Raw genomic sequence first — 19207 nt, forward strand, 5'->3', positions numbered from 1 at the left:
CCTTTATTTTTTTTTGCCTTTTCCAATAACTAGGTAGTAAATATAAACTTTGTCTTTATACTCTGAAAATCATATTTTTTCCACAGAAAATAATCTCTCCAAATACTTCTTAAAGACCATAGATCATAATCTAATGTTTACAGCAATTAAAGGAGAAGATATATCTAACCCTTCAATTTATTCTAAACATACTGGTTCACTTTATAATTAGAGGAACAGAATCATCAAAATGAACTCTCTTTTTAAATGAGTGAAGTTTTAAAGATTCTAAACTGATAGAAATAATCAGAATGATAATGTTAAAAAATGAGACTCATGAATTTTTTATAATTCTTTTATAAAGATACAAATGTGTTCAATGATCTTTAGTAGTCAGTTTCACGACAAAATAATTGTGATATAATTCAGTTCTCATTATGATAAATATGAGCATTCTGTCATTAGAAAAACCTTATCAAATAGTGCAACTGTATGTACACTAGGCTTTAAGTATGGTTTTGCACTGATTTTAGACTATTAAATATAAGGAATAAAAGAAAGTGAGAAACACAAAACTTGGGTCAGAATGTCTTGATAGATTATGCACGCTGGAAAGCAAAAGGGGCAGCAAGGATTGACAACTGAGGAAACCTGGTTGTCCTTTATGTCAGTCTCCTCAAAGTCAATAAAATGTTAAGTTTGCATCTCAGGCACATCTGTCTCAGCTGTAGCAGCCACAAATAAACTTTTATTTTAAGACATATTTATAACTTAATTTTTACCATCACTTGGGTGCAGCCATATTAATCTCAATATAACTATACATTTAAACATGCTTTTTTTCAATCTTCAAAGAATGCTTCATCATTCTAGATCACTATTTTGGTGAAGAACAGATGCATCTGACCACATGTAGGACATATGTATTTTTTGAATTATACAATTAATTTTCTCATAATCTCTCCAGATGAAAAAAATCCACTTAGAAATCTGCCCTACTGAAAAAAAAATATATCTTTCCTACTATTCCAGTTTCCTTCCTTTACTGATTCATGTTTTGTTTTTGTAGAACAATTTGAATCTGCATCAGAGAAAAACTGGCTCTAACTAAAATGGCCATTTCTGCCCTTTCTCATAATAGAATCTTGAAAACTACAAGTGAAAATCAATAGAGGATACCTTAGTATGAAAGGACACAGATTATTGAATATCTATTTGCTACTTAAAAATAAAAATAATGCTTTTAGACAAAGGAGACATCATTTACTAATGTAGGAGAGGATTAAATGTAGTTGGTTTAGATATAGTTTTAAAAGGATAAAATATTAAATTTAAAATTAACAAACTATCACTGTTACAAGAGGTGAAAGTGAATAGAAAATAGACTTATATGTAATAAAATAATAGATTTATTTCCTTTGAGACACTGCTAAAATCTGAGAGGTAATGGGGGAAAACAAACAAAAATAGTTGCTAATCAAATGCGTAGCCCTTATTTCCTAAATCATGAAAACAAATTCTGGTTGGTACTTTAGAACATTACCAAGATCTTTCAACTTTGAAAGAAAAAAAAAAAAAAAACAACAGAAAATGAGTTATGGACTGTGATTTGTACTGCTATGATGAAAATCCAATCAGCAGAATAGTAAATATAACTCTAATTCCCCTACGCATGAAAGTAAATGCCCAGAATTTAAAGAATGTATTTCCCCTTGATATATTTATGTCTTAATTACTGTATAGTTATCAAAAGAAAAAATAGTCTGACTCTGAAAGTAAATAGTAATTTATTAAATTGAGAAAAAATTTGTATACATTGAAATGCAAATTTAGGTATACAATTTGTTGAGTTTGGACCAATATTGAAACTCATATAATCAATACCCCAATCAAGATAGAGAATAAGCCCATCATTCCCAAAATTTCCTGTGTGCTCTTTTAAGAGTTCAGAACAAGCCACCCCAAGATATGCCTCAGTTGTATGCAAATTCTTTTAAGCTGGGGGCAACTGAGACCCTGCAGGCTCAAGAGACATTTCCGTCCTCTGCTTTACTATTAGGAGAAATTTAGACTGGGAGCTTGGCCCACGATATGAGTTATTACCAGAAATGACGTTTTGCCTATCTATATGGCAGGGCAAACTAATAATTGCTGAACATATACTCTCCCTGCAATTATGTTCTGAAGCCACAAGGTGCATTGCATCATCCTTAGCTCAGAATGTCTTGTATATCTCAATTTCCTTTTCTGTCTCTGAATCTCTCATGTATGTGGGGTCTTTTATTCTTTCATGTATGCAGAGTCCATATACATATGTATGTAATTACATTAGATTATTTTCTCCTGTTAATCTGTTATGTCTATTTGATTAGTAGACCAGCCGAAAGAAACTTGAGGGTAGAGTTTCTTCCCCCACTTAGTCCCTTCTGGTCAATTCCTATACCCCTTCCCATCCCATAAGCAACAACTGTTTTGATTTCTATCACCATATATTCTTTTATTTATTTATTTTTTGCTCAATATGTTTTTTGAGAATCATTTATATTATTCTTTTATGTCCATAGTTTGTTATTGTTTATTGCTGATCAATATACGTTGATAGCCACACAATTTATTTACCTATTCACCTGTTGATAAACATTTAGTTTGTTTCCAGACTTGGACTATTATAAATAATGCTGCGATAAACTACTGCTACTTAATAGATATTCTTTAGACAAAAAATTTTATACACAAAGGCAGGTTAATTTTATCACCAGTTTACAAATAGACTAACACAAATGACTAAGGCCTGATAGTCATAAGTTGGAAAAAAGATGGCTGTGCAACACCCTGTACACACTCATGCAATAACAGATTCTAAGACAAAGATCCTTTACAGGATCTTTAAAAGTAAAGGATACCCTATAAGAGACCATTGGCATTTAACAATGAACTCAATCTCTACCTTTAGCCCGTTCTGTTCTCCTGACTTAACTGTGGTTCACAAAGCGGTTGAGGTTAATTAGTTTACTTTTAGTTTAACCTTCAAATGGTACTTACAGAGAGATTCATTTGTAGTTTTATTTCAAAGAGGTCAGCAGGTGCAGTATTCTTTAGAAGAATTCTGACTCACTTCTCCGAATTGCAAGTTACTGTCTTTGTCTACAGAGTAAGCATTTTAGGCATCACGAGGATGAGTGGATACATTTTTAAACTCACCAGTTTCAGGAGGCTAAAAAATGTACATGAAAAGTCTGTATTATGGGATGGTAGACATTTTGAAAAACCTCATACACATATTTTGGTACATATTTTTTATTCAGTCACTCATGCTGCTCCAAATTTCCTTTTGAGCACAATGCTCAGTGAGCATATCAACTTGATATATATTTTTAATCCAATTTTTTCACATTTTTAAAAATTATTTTATTTGTTTATACTTATATTGCACTTACTGGGTACTAAAGCTTGTTGTAAGTGCTTTTACAAATATAGTCCTTAAAAACCTGTAAGTCAGGTTCGCTTATTACCATAATCTCCGTTTCACTGATGATTAAGCTGATGACAGGCTAGTCAGGTAACTTGCCAAAGATCACATAGTGAATATGTTCAGGATTCTGACCCAGGCAACCTGACTCCAGAGTCCATGACCTTAGCCAGTATGCTATGCTCCCTCTTTATCATCCTTTTCAAATAAGCAAGAGATGACTTCCACTTTATTGAAGAGATAACTGATAGATCAAATGGTTGAAAGTTTGTCTTGTGTTTTAATTCATTAAATTAATTTATTTAAGGAAACTATTTGTAAAACTGCTGCTTTTTTGCAAAGCACTGAATTAGGCACTGGGAAAACAGATTAATTTAACTTATTTCTAAAACACCAGAGGTAGGTAAGTGTTTGTCTAATTGTACTTAAGAGAACATTCGAATCCTCCAAATTTAAAACATTTAATATGTAAAATCCAGAAACAATTTACGCTTTTCTGTCAAGATGCGCCTTGACTCCACATATATGTACACTGTATGTATCAGGAACATTACAAGGACAGGACGTGTGCTGAGGTGGTACAGTAGAATTTTGAGGTGTGCTCTGAAAAAAGACAATGAACACTTAAATCACAGCTTGTTATATACTGCGTGTGTAGCCTTGGGAAAGTTTATTGACTTCATCTTTTCAATCTTCAAAATGAGAACAATCAGATACCTACTTTATAGGATGTTATGAGGACTGGGGTAAAAATGAGATTTTTATGAGTACTATAATACTGTACATGCTCAATAAATGATAGTTATTATTATTATCTAAAGTACTCAAATAGCACTATTATCTAATTCATCCTAGTTATAGAATAATATATAAATTGCCACTGAGAAATAATTTAACAAGCCCAGTCTCTGAACTCATTAGCAAGATACCAGCATGCATCAATGTAAATAAAATAAAATCAACAAAAAGAACACAATTCCAGGGTCTGATTTTTTACATGAATTATGCTTAAATTAGGTGTGGGGATGAGGAGTCATTGATTATATCTGTTCTGCAACAATAAAAAAAACATTGGTAGCAAGAAGGTTCTACCTGAGTATATTCTGATGTCATTACTTTAAGAAAAGTTTTATGTTTTTTGTATTTTGTGGTTCTTAGAATCTGTAGCAGAAGGCAGCACATAACACTTCTGCTAAAATGGAAATACAATGCCTGGGATTTCTTTTGTTTGTCTTTTCCAAGTATTCTGATATATAGCTAAAGTAGTTAAAAGGTTAGGATATATATATATATATATATACATACACACACATATACATATATATATTTTTTTAATTTTCAAATTCTGTAACCTCAGATATTTCAACAAAAATTTCTAAGCCTTCTCTTCTGGGGAAAAAATTAATGTTTCTAGCAATTTTTCAAATGTCATATAAGAAGTATTTATAAAAATACTCTCGCTTATTCTTTTATACTTGAGATTCATTTTTATTTTTGTAGCCGAACAGTAGCTCAACCAGACATTTTGCTTTATTTTTCTGTTATTGAAGAAAAATTAAGAATGATATTATAAAACGCTTTTTTGGTAAAGATTTTACAGAACATAATTAGTATCCCTCATGTTTTCAAAAACTTTAGATTAATAAAAAAGGACTAACAGATTTCTTTTAAATGAAGTATTCTCCAGAAAGAAATTCATCACTGAAGTTACTGGAATCCTCTAAAGAGTCAATAATTAAAATAAAATATTGTGTAACTCACACTATACTCACATTGTTGTGAATATATTTAAAATAATGAATGTTGGCGGATATGAAATTTCAGTAGGACACCTTCTGCTCCCTCTAGAAACATGAAATACAAAATAAATAAATAAATAAAACAATCAAGTCTTGAAATTTCAAAGCAAGAACTAAAGAGAAGCTGGCTAACAGGGCAGTTGAGGTTGTACATCATTAGAGGCATTTTTTGTGTGGTCCTTCATTTGGGGAGCAAATTCCGAAAACTGCAATCTGAGAATTCATAAATTCTACTGAGCCTTGGTTAAGTGACATTCATTATAAAGAACACCTAGAGGGAAGACCCAAGAATTGAGTCACAGCTAGAGAGATCAGATTATCTGCACTCTGCATGTCTTGGTTAAGTAAGGCAGCCAAGGAAAAAACGATTTTTCCCTGCAGTCATTTTGGTAGCATTATATTGGGATAAAGTTAGTGGTTTATCTAATAGTATGATGAGTTTCTGTCACTTATATGTTTCCTCCCAATTATTTTTAATTTTCAGCATGTAATGACATTTATGACTTACAAGTACATTTCTATTCTGTTACATGGTATCCTAGCCTAATGTTTATTTATTACGAGTGTATTACTTTCATGCCTGTCACTTTGAATCTAAGTAAAACTATAAAATTTTAAATATATCAATGTATATGTATATACATTCTGATGCAAACTATGAAATAAAAACAATTTTTACTAATCAAATTGTCATCATAGTCTACATAGATAATAAGAAATACTGAAAATAACAAAATCCAACTTATTCCAAATAGAAAGAAAAAAAAGTTCACAAAATGCTACTAAGTGGTCAAAAATTAGTCCCAGTTTCTGAATCTGAGGCTTATAAGACTGCTAACAAATTACTGAAATGAAAATGTGAATGTAAAAAACAGTTTTTGGAAAAGTTTTTGGAAGACCCTGGTATTATGGCAGGCGAGGTGGGGGCATTCAGTCCCGAGAATCAGCTATTAGAGAGATTCCCATCAGTCCTTAGGTTTGGCAATATTGAACAGTTGTCTTTCTTAAATTAGAAAATAAATTGCCCAAATATGTTCCATGTGTGTTTTTCAGTAAAGATTATGAGTTAAATTCAATAATTAGACAATAAGATACTGTTTTTATTGGGTCAACACAAATTAAAAAGAATGCCAAGTTTAACTACACACAGTATGTGTCCAATTAAATGCACTGTCTTTTGGAGTTTAATTTGACAAGAAGTACGAAACGTTTTTAAGATACACACACTGTTTGACCCAGAAATTATACTTCTAAGAAAAATAGTGCAGGTGTGCAGGATGATTGTACAGGTTCTTTGTATGTTCTTTGTATGTTTTTACAATTGTGAAAAGGTGGAAATAATAAAGCACTCAATAATAAGGCATTGCTGGCAATATTTTATTTTCTTTAATGCAATACTCTGTTGATATTAAAATAATTTTCAAAATGTCCATGTGTTAAGTATTATATAATCATTAAAACATGTACATGTTCAGGATAAATTTCTCAGTAAGAAAAACAGGCTACAGTTTGGTACATGTAGTACTATTCTGGTCTTGTAAAAAAAAGTGTGTGTGTGTGTGTGTGTTTGTATAGAAAAATTATAGACAGAATACATGCCATCATTTTAACAGTGGCTATCTCTTAGATTCAAGATTATAGCTTTTTAAAAATTCCTCCTCTATATTTTCAAATTTTTTTGACAGCGGAGTTAAATCACTTTGAGAGAGAGTAGAGATATTAAGACTTTGTTGAGGTGGTGAAATCCTGTATCAGGATGTGACTGATGAAGTGTCTGCTGATACCATACAGACTTTACAATCTCAACACATGACTCTGGGTTTGAGAAAAATAACAAAATGTGTTGGAAAGCCAATGTAAGTATGAGGTTGTTTTCAGTGTGTGGAGATAGACAGCAGAGAAAGAAATCAGCATAAGTTTTATAAGTGTTTTATCATGTGTATTCAACTAAAGATTTCTAGAGAGGGCCGGGATGGCTTGTAAAATTGCAAGGATTATTATAGGAACATGTAGACATATTTTTTTTTCTTTTAATGGCTTGTAGATGCCCCATCTGAATCAGCTCACTGTGTAGGCATTAAGGATCTATCTAGACTATCCTGACCATTCAACTATCTCTTTCTAGCTAATTGGAGATGGGTGATTAGTTGTTGTGACTTTTTAGAAAGAACTACAGGTTATTAAATATTAGAATAAATTGCTTCATAGTACATAAACTATATGGCAGCAAGTTTTCAAATTATTCGATTAATAATGCAAGTTGTTAATTTTACAACTCTCAAATTTAGTAAAATGACTGGCACGGGAAGTTGAATGAATAAATGAGACTTCTCTAGAACTTGCCACTTGACATGTTCATTGGTAAACAGGTGTATTCCTGGGTTCTTTTAAATTTATTTTTTGCTCTCCTTCCATTTCTTCATTTTCTTTTAAATAAGTGCCTTAATAAGTCCCCTCAAAGAGTTCAACGTTGAGTGGAAGAAACAGACATAAAAATAAATTATTATCAGATAATTTCATAAGTGTTCTAATAGAGACAAGGGGCAGTGGGAATGTTAGGAAATGTGGACAAGGTTGCCTGAGGGATTTAAAGAAGATCATGCAAAGGAGAGAGGAGGGCAGCTTCTGAGAGAAGATCAAAGGCCCAAGATAGTATGGTATATACCAGGAACTGAGTCTGACATTTGGCCCAATGTGAAGAAAATTGGAGGTGTTTTAAATAAGCCAGAGACTCTTCACACCAGTGAATTTGTGATTTCCCTTTTAAATACCAGTGATGAAGTTGGTCAAATCACATAATTTTCTCAGAAAATAAAACTTTATTATGGGAAAGGAGAGTATAAGAACACAATAGAGCTTTTGCTACTGAATCAGACCACTGTCTGAATTTTCTTCCAAACTTCCTACATAATGACTACACAAACAGTAGACAGGAGGCACCTTAACTAAAAATATCTTTCAAATATAAATTGACTATATAATTTACAGTCCAAAATGGGGACACCTTTAAGAGTAAAAGAAGAGTTCCATTAATAATTATGCAAAAATTACAGGCATATGTTAGCTCTTCTCACTCTACTGAAATCAAACATCACAACAGAGATTCATTTTGAATGATACAGTTCGGTTTAAAATAAAAAATACCTAAGATAAAGCTGGCTTCATTTACCTTTTGGTGTGAATTTAATCAATCAGATTCATGCCTTGGATAATCAATAAATCCATGATTTAGAACTAGAATTAGGACATAGCGAATGGGGTAGGATGAGGCAATAAAGTTTGCAAGTACAAAAAAATCTAGATTTTAAATCTCATCTCCACCTTGCCTTGTGATCATCAGTACTTTACTTAACTTCTCTGAACTTCAATTTAATATCAAAAATAGAATAATATCTACTCCCAAAGCTGTCATCTCATGAAAATCAGATAAAGTAACACAGAAAGAACCAGTTACAGAAATAGAATTCAGTTAACACTGGTACTTTGGGAGGAGATCTAAATTAGGTAGAGAGCTATGGTCCATGAAATATGATCATGGGAACTGGAACCTGAGGAACACATGTATGTGTGTTAAAGACTTAAATAAATGTATAGCTAAAGATCAACTAATTAACACTATTACATAAAAACGAATGGTGTATATAAGAAATTCTAACTAATTTTGCCAAGTAAATGGGAACTTGATTAAACATTATTCACAAAATATATAATATTGCATAGCTCCAACATTAATTTTATTGAATTGATGTGATTAATTAGTACATTAAAAAACCTTAAGATTGTGATTTTAATATGTGGTCTTTTCTAACACAAATAGATTTTTATTATTTTTAACATATAAATACCTATTTAGTTTGTACTAGATCTTTTTACTTGATCTTTGAGAAATTGGTTATGATACCACCATTAATTTTATACTTTAATTTTTGTCATCATGTCTATCATATTAGGTCATTAATATATATTTCGCTGAATAGAATTAAGAAAGATATTTTGAGCATAGAAGTCAATAGTCAGTATGAAAAGCAACAACCATTCTTGAACCCATGCAGTTACTACATGTTTCTTAAAACCAATATTCTAAACAATATGCAAGAATTAATATACAATCAAAACAAAGGACAACAAATAGAAACACTCTTAGTAATCCTCAAGAAAGAAGAATAAAAACAGGAAAAGGCAACAATAAAAACAGCAATGGTGAGATTTCACCTGCTGTAGCCACGTCTTCTAACTGGTCATTTCAGAGGAAAGAGCAGGTAAACAAAAGCAGTGAGCCTTGGGCAGCTTTGCCAGGCCCTGCTTAGCAGTTTGAGATCATTTTAAAAAACTAACCAACTAAAGGCAGAAATGTACCCACAGTCCTCTTCCACTCTTCCCCCAATTCTTACCCACTAGGCTGCAGCCCAAAGTAAAAATTATTGTGAGGCAGTCTGCAAAACAGTGGAAACAGTGGGAACCACGACAAGAAGAGTTTATATGCAAGCAGACCTACTTTAAGAGAGGGAAGGGCCCAGGAGTTACCTCAGCCACAATTTGAGTTGTCCACAGAAAAACTACTTCGATTTTCTCAATTAGATATTTTATATAAGTTGAAAGAACAAAAGAAAGATATAAAATGTTCAGTCATTGAGATAAGAGCTTGGTACTGGGTTTTCTCATAATCTACCGGTGACAAGTGGCAATTTGACCTTCTTAACTATTCAGTAATAAGGCAAATTTCCTCGATGGTGATCAATGTCTAACTACTCCCTGATTCTACTGCTTCTCAGTAGTTCAGTACTTTTGTTAAATGCAGACAGCACGGTATGTAGAGAAAAAACATTCATCTGACAATAATAGCATTTAATAATTAATTTTTATTTTAATAAGCTAACTTTATTATTTTAGATTCAACACTCTCATTATTGAGCGACCCTGAAATCAGCTTCATTGTCAATTAAGAATTTTCAAGAAAACACTGAGGGATAAAATGCCATACTAGATATAAAATGCCAATACTGTGTAACTTATGTAGTAAACACAGTGTCAAACACAGCAATGAATGAAATTCAGAAAAGAACAGAAGAGAATTTTGGGTTTGGTTGTTACATAGAGTATTGTTGGAGACACTAGTGAGAGTCATTTTGATTTGGTGTTGAGTGAGTGACATTTAGATAACTGGTTAATAATTCCTGGTTAATGGCTTCTTTCTAACTTTTTATTAAAATTTTTTTTAGCTATTTGTATAAGTACAAGCTATGAAGATGATTTAATACTTTAGCTTATTAAGCAAAAAAAAAAAAGTCCATTAATAAAATTAAGTTGAAAATTGTTCTTAGGAACATTTTAGAAGTGTTCTTAAGAAAATAAGAAAATCAAAACATCACACTTTCCCTGTAACTCACTTTTCTCAGGATCTTCTGATCTCAATCTTCTTTTTCCAACTCTATGGTACCATTTCTCATCCTCTATTTTTTACGCTAATTGAGTGCTAATTAAGCACATACTTCATACTAGGCTCTTTTCCATACATTCTGGATACAGAAATTAATAAGACCTGGCATTTTCACTGAATGAGCTAAAATTTTTAGGGTGTTTTCGCAAAAAAGGAAAAAAAAAAAAAAAAAAAAAAAAAAGATAACATTAACTATAATGATATGTAATGATATGTAGCACACTCCAGATGCTACACTGGAGTTGAGAACCAGACGTTATAGAGACACAAAGAAATATTAATTAATGCTCTGGAGCAAGCACAGGGGGCATCAGGAAGGACTTCACACAGAAGTCTTTCAATCTGTTTTTGGAAGGGTGATAATGTTTCTTTAGGGTAAGAAGCTGAGGGAAGGGCAATCCATTCTGTTTATTGTAGATAAAGAAAAACTTCTGAAGGGTAAGCAAAGACTTGGTGATATTAAAGTGCATGGCTCATTAGAGAAAATCTGAGCAGTCAATTGTTATCGGAACATAAGATTTTTAGGAGAAATAGAGTCGGGATGATATTCAATAAATTGATATTTACTGAGCACATATTATGGGCGAGCAACCATGCCAAAGATAACGCTATGGACTTTACTGTACACAACATATTAACTCAGCCTAACAAAGTAGATGTTATTCTCCAAATATAGATCAGAAAAGGAAATTGAGGCACCAAGAAGGTAGACTTGGTCAAGTTCACCTAGCTATTGTCAGAGCTGAGAATCCAGCTGATTGCACTAAACATACCCTACTGAAAAGACAAGTGAATTCAACTTTGAAGGGCATTAAACATCCTACTGAAGAGTCTAAAACTTTATCTTGAGAGTCTTAATGAATTAAGATAGGTTTTTAAACCAAGCTAGGACATAAGTTCATTGAGCAGCGGATATGGCAAAGCTGTCAAGGGCTCAAGATTCACCACTTTATGAGCTGTGTGTGATTTCCTAAGTTACTCTTGCCAGCTCTCTCTGGGTCTCAGTGTTCTTCTCACAAAAAATGGGAAAAATAAGAATGTGTATCTTCCAGTATTATTATATCCATTATTTAATACATGATATTCCATGATGCATGGCTCCAATAAGTCATCAAGTTGTATAATTCTTATTTCACAAGTAGCTCTCTGATGACGTTGTGGAAAATGAATTGGAAAGGGAGGAAAACTTCAATAGTTAATATTCCAGAAGACAGATTAAGAGAGCTTCAACTTGGCAGTGCTGGAGAAGTGGGAGTAGCACTGTGAAATATTTCAGATGTAAAGACTGAAAGGAATTGGTGACCAGTTGGGTTTAGAGAGGAGACAGAATGCAAAAAAACAAAACAAAACAAAACAAAACAGAAAATGACCTTAAAGTTTCAAGTTTAGATGGCCAGATGAGTGTTGATGTCTTAACATTTAATATTCCAAGTGCTATTTTCTTTTTACTCAACTCTCCTAGGACTCTCCTGGCAGACGAATGTCAGTAATTGATTTAGTGATTATTTATAGCAAAAACAAACAAACAAACAAACAAACAAATAAAAACATCCTTGGACACCAATAGAAGCCAGAGAAACCAATTCCTCCCACAAGTCTAGCCTATGAAAATAGCCCTAAACTGATTCTGATTTCGAACAGCCTTGAGTGTGAAAATAACTGGGCAAGGGCTTCTCTTTAGCACCAGAATTGCTTAGAGGTATGGTCCAGTGGGTGGTGAAAAGGGACTGATGAACAGAGCCCAACCACAGTTTTAGGACATTTTATTTTCATGGGACAATACTGAAATAAAGTTTACAAATTGTGAGGAGGAGAGTTTCCTGAGAATTCTGATTTTATCAGCAAATACAACTGACTAAATTTAAATGCTATGCAATATCCAAAGTCCATAAGATTTTAAGTTTAGGTATATAAAAGAAAATGTATTTTAAGATTACTGCTGTTACAGTAATATTCTACTAGGTAAAACATGAAAATGTATAAATACAAAGGTAAAATGAACACCAAAACAAACTCTAGGTAAGATATTCCCTGAAAAATCTTTCTTATTGTTTGAATTATACACACATAAATATATTTCTATTCTAAAAACTGTCTATATCTCTACTACACAATTTAAGAATTAGGAGAGCTGAATATTTTACATGTCATATAACTTATATAAAGCTATTAGAAAGCTTATTTTTGAGGTATTAAAATTTTAAGTAAACGACATTGCTTCCTTAAAAAGTAATTATTATATAAAAATGACAAAAGGTGACAGGAAATATACAAAAAACAAGTTTATATTAGAGTTGGGAGAAGAGTGGTAATTAACCCTAAATTCTGTTCTCCATTTATATAAAAGCTTCTTCATTCATAGTCCATATACAATTTTTTCTTTAAAAACAATTTTACAAAAACATCTTGGGAAGAAGACAGTAATGAACATTAGTCACTCTATAATACAAATATTCTGAAAGCAAAGATCAGTTTGTATCCTCCTTTTCATCTCCTCCTATTGTTCTTCTAGTGCCTAAAACATTACCTTAGAGAAGGGTGGTCCTCAGTATGCATCTTCACCTTCACTTACAACAACATAACAATTTCTATAAAGTCTTTCCAAATGATCAAACCAAAACCTCTTTTCAGTTTCGTTGAACCAATCACTGCCTTGGGAAATTTGTCCTGGTCCTAGCATGACTGGTGCCCTGTCTGGATCTGGTACCTGTCTAAATCAGAAAAGAACTTCCCTCAGCCCTTTCTCATCCTTCAGTTCTTTAAAAGCAACACAAAGATAGGAATATTTCATTTTTTTGTTAACAAAATTGCCATTGTACTATGTTTAAAAGCACAATGGCAAAAATATAGGAATACTCAGACCTCTAAAAATAATGCATTTTAAGTTTTATTTTCCTACTGGGTTAAGCCCTTGATTTCTCTTGGAGAAATTCACTTTGATTTTCCAAATGCTTAGAGTTGTGAGATAATTTAAAGTAAAAATCCTATCTAAATATGGCTCAAGTGAATTACCACTTTAATTAGCTAGCTGTAATCTATGACACACCCCAAACAAGATGAGCAATAAACCAAGGGACAGTTGACTAACTAAAGTATTCTTTTCTGTTTTCTTACAATTAACAGCATCTGCAAACTATAAGCTAGTTAACAACTGCAGTGTTTGCTATTTCTCAATCACTATTCTTAAAAAAGTGTTTTTTAAGTGAATGTATTACCTTATTAAAATACTTGCCCATCTTTATATAAACCTCAGCACAATTATAGTTTTGAATAATTAGAGTTTTATGTCAAAAGATTTACAGCTTTATCACCTCAAGCAATATTTCACAGCTGCCAAGAATGATTTATGTAATAATGACTTAAACTGTAAAATAGAATCCTCAAAGGAAGGGCTGTCAAATATTTCTACTGCAAATAACGAAGTTTTAAAAAATTGATATTCTGGTAAATAGCAAGTCCAATTGTACCTAGTAAAATCACAGAAAGTAGCATGATAGGAAGTGTGGGTTCACAGTGGTGATCGTGCAGCTAATCATGCACCACATCAGTGTGAACTCATTGCATAATCATGGGGTTTAAACTGCTTATAAAACCTCTGGCAACTCTGGAAAACAAGCTTTCTTAAATAATGCCATGTTCATAATTTTGCTACTCCAATATGAGTGATTGAAAAAAGTGGAAATAGAATATCTCAACTTTTTGTTAATTTTCTCATCATGCTTATTACATCACTATTCATATCCTTTGAAGTGCTAAATAAAGAATAAATAAGTAAAGTAAGTATTTACTGTATAAACTTAAGAAATCAAGAACCTCTCAAAAGTAAGCGACCTCAGTAATAAAGAACTAAGGAAGCTTTGAGAAGCAAACCAATGAAAATGTTGGCAAATTTGTCCCTTTCTGCTTTTATAAATGTAGAGTGGCTGTCAGGTGTCTAAGTGGTAAGACTTTCAAAGCATTTGAACTTTACAGACTCTTGACTGATTTTACAGTTTCCATGTGAGTAAAACCAATACACTCTAAAGATTCTATTCAAGGTATATAAACCAGTACCAAAAACACAAATTGATTACCCTCAGAGAAAACAAGCCTGACTGAGTCTTCACAATCTAAAGTCATTCAAATTAATCTTTTTCTTTAGAAAAACACGGAGAAAGTTGACCCATCACCTCATGTTTCTCATATCGATGAAAGCAAAATAGGCAGCATTTATCATTAACTCTAAAGATACACAAGTTCCTATAGACTGACATATCTGGAAATGAAGTCAAATGAATCAAAATCATCTCCAAAGGTTGATATTTATATACCTTAACAAGCTTCCAAATAAAATTCTTTGTCCAAAACAAGGAAGTTCTAATTTGTATAACCAAGCCAATCACTCAGATAGAAAGGTTTACGTTAGTCAATGTACCAGCTCTGCACTGCAGAAATTTTTACATTCAAGTTTGTGATTCCATATTAAATTGCTTTTTAAAGGTGTTTTGAGATTCTTTTACACACTCCCATTGTACAAGTTAAACTAGGTTTTAGAACATCACCATTCCACTTGCAGAGTAATAAAGAACAACTTCTATTTGAAAACAGTATCTGAAAAGCGTAGTTAGTATCTAAGTAATCTGGACAGTCCAGACGCATTTTATACTTTAATTCTGAAATGTCCCAGGAAACATAATGAACAAATGTAAACCAAGATAATATGCACTAACCACAATATAGAGTATGTCAACATCATGATAAATATTTAGATAGAAAAAAATGTCGAACATTCAAATTATTACAAAAGTCAAATTGTTGGCATCAGATACACATACAAAAAAAGATCAGTTGCATTTGGGTAGTGAAAGCCTCAGTCCAAGAAATGCTTTCAAGACAACACAGCAATTAAGCTATTTCTGGTATGGCAATGCTACTAATTGAAAAATGGGGGGGGGGGTGCAGGGAATGAGAACTTTAAAAACAATCTCTATGTTGGTTGATAATTATATGTTTTCATTCCAGATTAATCCAAAGTTATATAAGCCTGTTCTTCCAATCATACTTTGTTATGTATACTGATGTTAAGGAAAGTCGATGTTAAGGAAAATCCAATAGTTAAGAATTGTGTATCTTCTATTATGAGATATTTAATTATGACAAACAAGAGGAAGAGTTAAGCCTGTTCCCTGCTAAAATTTGTTCTCTATATTTTACCAAATGACAAGTCATTATATGATATAGGCTATAACACATCATTCATGTATTTATTTTCACAACTTGAGTTACCTAAAAATCTGACTAGATACTCTTCTGCTTCACTAATTTCTGTCAATGGAATAAAAAAATTGCAATATCAACAAAACTAACTATAACATGCATTTTTAATCTATTTACTTTTATCCCTGAATTGTCAACTATCATTAAGTGTGCACATATGAAAATGAGTATATCTGAATATTCATTACACATATGCATGTGCGTACATATACATATAGAGAGAGAGAGTACATTTAATGTATGCATGTCCATTAAATGTGTAGTTTTTGAGAACCCTTAAAATCTAACATATTTATGCTACCATAACAAGCCTGAAAGAAAAAGTGTCCTTGAAGTTAAGGTATGACCTTATATTGGAGATGCCAGTTTTGCAGCAGCTGTAAAAATGAATACTAATAATTCCGCAATATCACAATTCCTTTTCTCCATTTTGTTTTTTGGGACAAATATTGAATAAATGAATGGTCTTTATTATTTGAACACACGAAGGTTTATTAGACCAATTTTAGAAGATCCTATATATCATCCTTAATCTTGTATAAAAATGAGCAAAGAGAAAAGAAGCGTTGCCTATCAAATAAAGCTGAAGTGCCAAGATATTTATAACTGTAATAGTTTTGGTTTCAGATATAGAGTTTTCAACAAGACTTCGCTTTATAAAATATTTTCAAGTTCAAGCAAATAAAACTCTGTATTCTCCTACCAAATGCATATCAATGAGACCAGTAAAATTATTGGCTTTTTTATTATTCTCTATCTAGGGGAGAGAGTAAGACTGATCTGTGGCATTTTGCCCTCAGTGACATTAAGTTACTGCACTTTTAAAGAGTACAGAGTATAGCCTTATACAAAGAAGAAATCGTTCCTACTAGTCCACTAATGAGAATAGTCATATTTCTTGAATCCTAAAATACTATAAAGCATACACTTACGCCTGATTATTTGGGGCTTCACTGCACATGAACTTTCAGTAAACAGTTGTCAAAATTTCATTTCAATGGAATCAAATACAAGAAATCCAAAATAGATAAACTTTACCATTTTTGTGATAGTAGGTGACCTCCACTTTCCTCTCCTCTGATCCCAGCAATGCCTGGGCAATTTGGGCAATATCATGCCTCTTGGTCTCAGGCCCATGGAGAAAGTCACAGGTGCATGGCTTTTGCATGACATCTGGCCTGGAGAAACCAGTCATCTCACAGAACCCATCATTGCAGTAGATGATGGCACAGTTCTGCACTCTGGCATTTGCAATAATAAATTTTTTATCTGTAATGAAAAGATAGTAAGGTATCTTTTTAAAAGCTTCCATACAAGATTCTCATAAACACTGGAACAATTTTTTGCATAATAGGAGACTTGAAATGTGGGTGCTTCCCAAATTCCTAAATGTCCAGGCTTTTAAAAGAAAAAAAGAAAAAAAACCCTCAAATCTGAAATTAATGGTTCTGAGTAGTTTTAACAAAAATGTATTAAGGAACTATTTTTAAAATTTTGAGAATGTAATTTCCCAAATAACCTAGCTCTTAGTCCCTCTAACTCCCTGGGGTCCTAATGCACACTCAGACAATTAGCTGCCTCATTGATATTTCCAGAATGTCATCTAATTGTAAGGTGAATCTTTTCAAAGCCAAAACAGTGAAAAATCTTGTAGCTTTCAGATTTCTCACTTCAACCTTGGCCCTTAGAGTACAACTTTTCCAAAGTAGTTGTTATTCTTGGATTTGGCTTTTCTCTATCCCTCTAAGTCACATAGCACACATCATGTTAAAATAAATGAAACTGTTAGCAATAAAACTATTTCACATTAATTAGCAGTCCAACAATGTAAAGATTCACCTTTTCATAATATATATTTTCCAGAAGATAAAATATTTACATAAACATATCCACATACATAGTAAATATTATGTTAATACTTTTTCACTTTTACTTTGGGAGAACCTTGAATTTTTGTGTAGTAGTAGGTATTTTAATATAAAGAATGTATTAATTTTGATCATGGATTATATTTACTATGGATATACAAGTTTATTTGATGCACAAGGTACTATATACTCATGACACTAAAGGCAGTGCCAAAATACTACTGCAAAATATACAACATAAATGTGTGTTAACGTGACTTGAAGATGTCATATAACCATTAACAAGTACAGGATTTAAAATTAACATATTTATATTATAATAATTTATTCCTTATATCTAGTCCACATGAGAATATTAAATTTCTCTGCATTCAGTCTTTGTGAGATTTACTTCAATTTTTGTTTCTAGGTGGAAATTTAAAGGAATAATAAAGATACAGAATTTTTTTTTTTTTTTTTTTGAGTAATGAACTGTTTACACTGCAAACCAGCACGAAGCAGTATTGATTTTCCAAATTATCCTGCATGGGATATATTTGCATTGATTCAATGCAAAGTTAAGCTTCTATAAACTAGCAGCAAGCAAGCATCCCTCCCTGTCAGACTACGGTCTTGTAATTTAACCAAGGTAAAATATAGTTTGCATAGCCATTGACATCGCTGCTACCATTTACATTCTCTTGTCCCAATAGAATTCACTGCTCTGCTTCTGACTTTCAAAAAGTCTACAATAAAACAGCCTCAAAATATAAACCTGGGTTATACTAGTACGTTCCCTTTAAGATAGTAGAAGAGTAGGACATTAAGTAGCGAGGCAGATAATACAGCAGTGGGAGAGGAGGATCAAATTGCCTCCTATAATGGAGACCAAATCTAAAATGTAAATCAAAATTAATATCATAGGGAGAACACGCTCGCTGCCATCCGAACCCCCTGGCTCGGTTCACAGCCTCCTAACTTGACAGAGCCCGGAGTTGCCGGCTCCTAGCTTGTCAGCAGCGGATGCCAAGCGCACTATCAAAGCAGAAAGCGAGGGAGAGAGAAGAGAACAAATGAACTTACTTTGCCCTTCAAATTTCCTTATGATGGTCCCCAAAAATGTGTTTTGTGGCGCCACATGCCCCCTGCGAACAGGCATGTTGACCCCGGTCTTCCGAGGAGCGCTCCCCGCGAGCTCTGGAGTTCTCCCGGGATCTCTCCTCCGCTAGAGCCCAGGCCAGCGCGCGAGCCGCTCTTTGTAGCAGAGCATCCTCTTCTGAAACCAGAAATCTCTTCCCATTAGCACCACTTCTAGACACCCGCTTTCCCCACCGGAGTCCGATCCGTTCCCCTCACCTTCCGGACTGCCGCGGGTGAGAGGGTTTGGGGGTGGGGAGAGGGAAGGAGGCGGGGTGAGGGG

General features: G+C 33.0%; 1 protein-coding gene across 1 annotated transcript in view; it reads right to left on the bottom strand.

Annotated features, from left to right (window-relative positions):
• Nucleotides 1–18946, bottom strand: part of KCNH7 (potassium voltage-gated channel subfamily H member 7) — a 404901-nt gene extending 385955 nt beyond the window's left edge. The window contains exons 1-2 of the mRNA XM_006921130.1: nt 18871–18946; nt 16979–17209 (exon numbers count right to left, since the gene is read on the bottom strand). Coding sequence (XP_006921192.1) covers nt 16979–17209; nt 18871–18946 — 307 coding nt within the window. The remainder of the gene's footprint in view (nt 1–16978; nt 17210–18870) is intronic.
• Nucleotides 18947–19207: the final 261 nt, after the last annotated feature.

The sequence above is a fragment of the Pteropus alecto genome, unplaced genomic scaffold (genome assembly GCF_000325575.1).
Source record: "Pteropus alecto unplaced genomic scaffold, ASM32557v1 scaffold3, whole genome shotgun sequence".
Taxonomy (NCBI): Eukaryota; Metazoa; Chordata; class Mammalia; order Chiroptera; family Pteropodidae; genus Pteropus; species Pteropus alecto.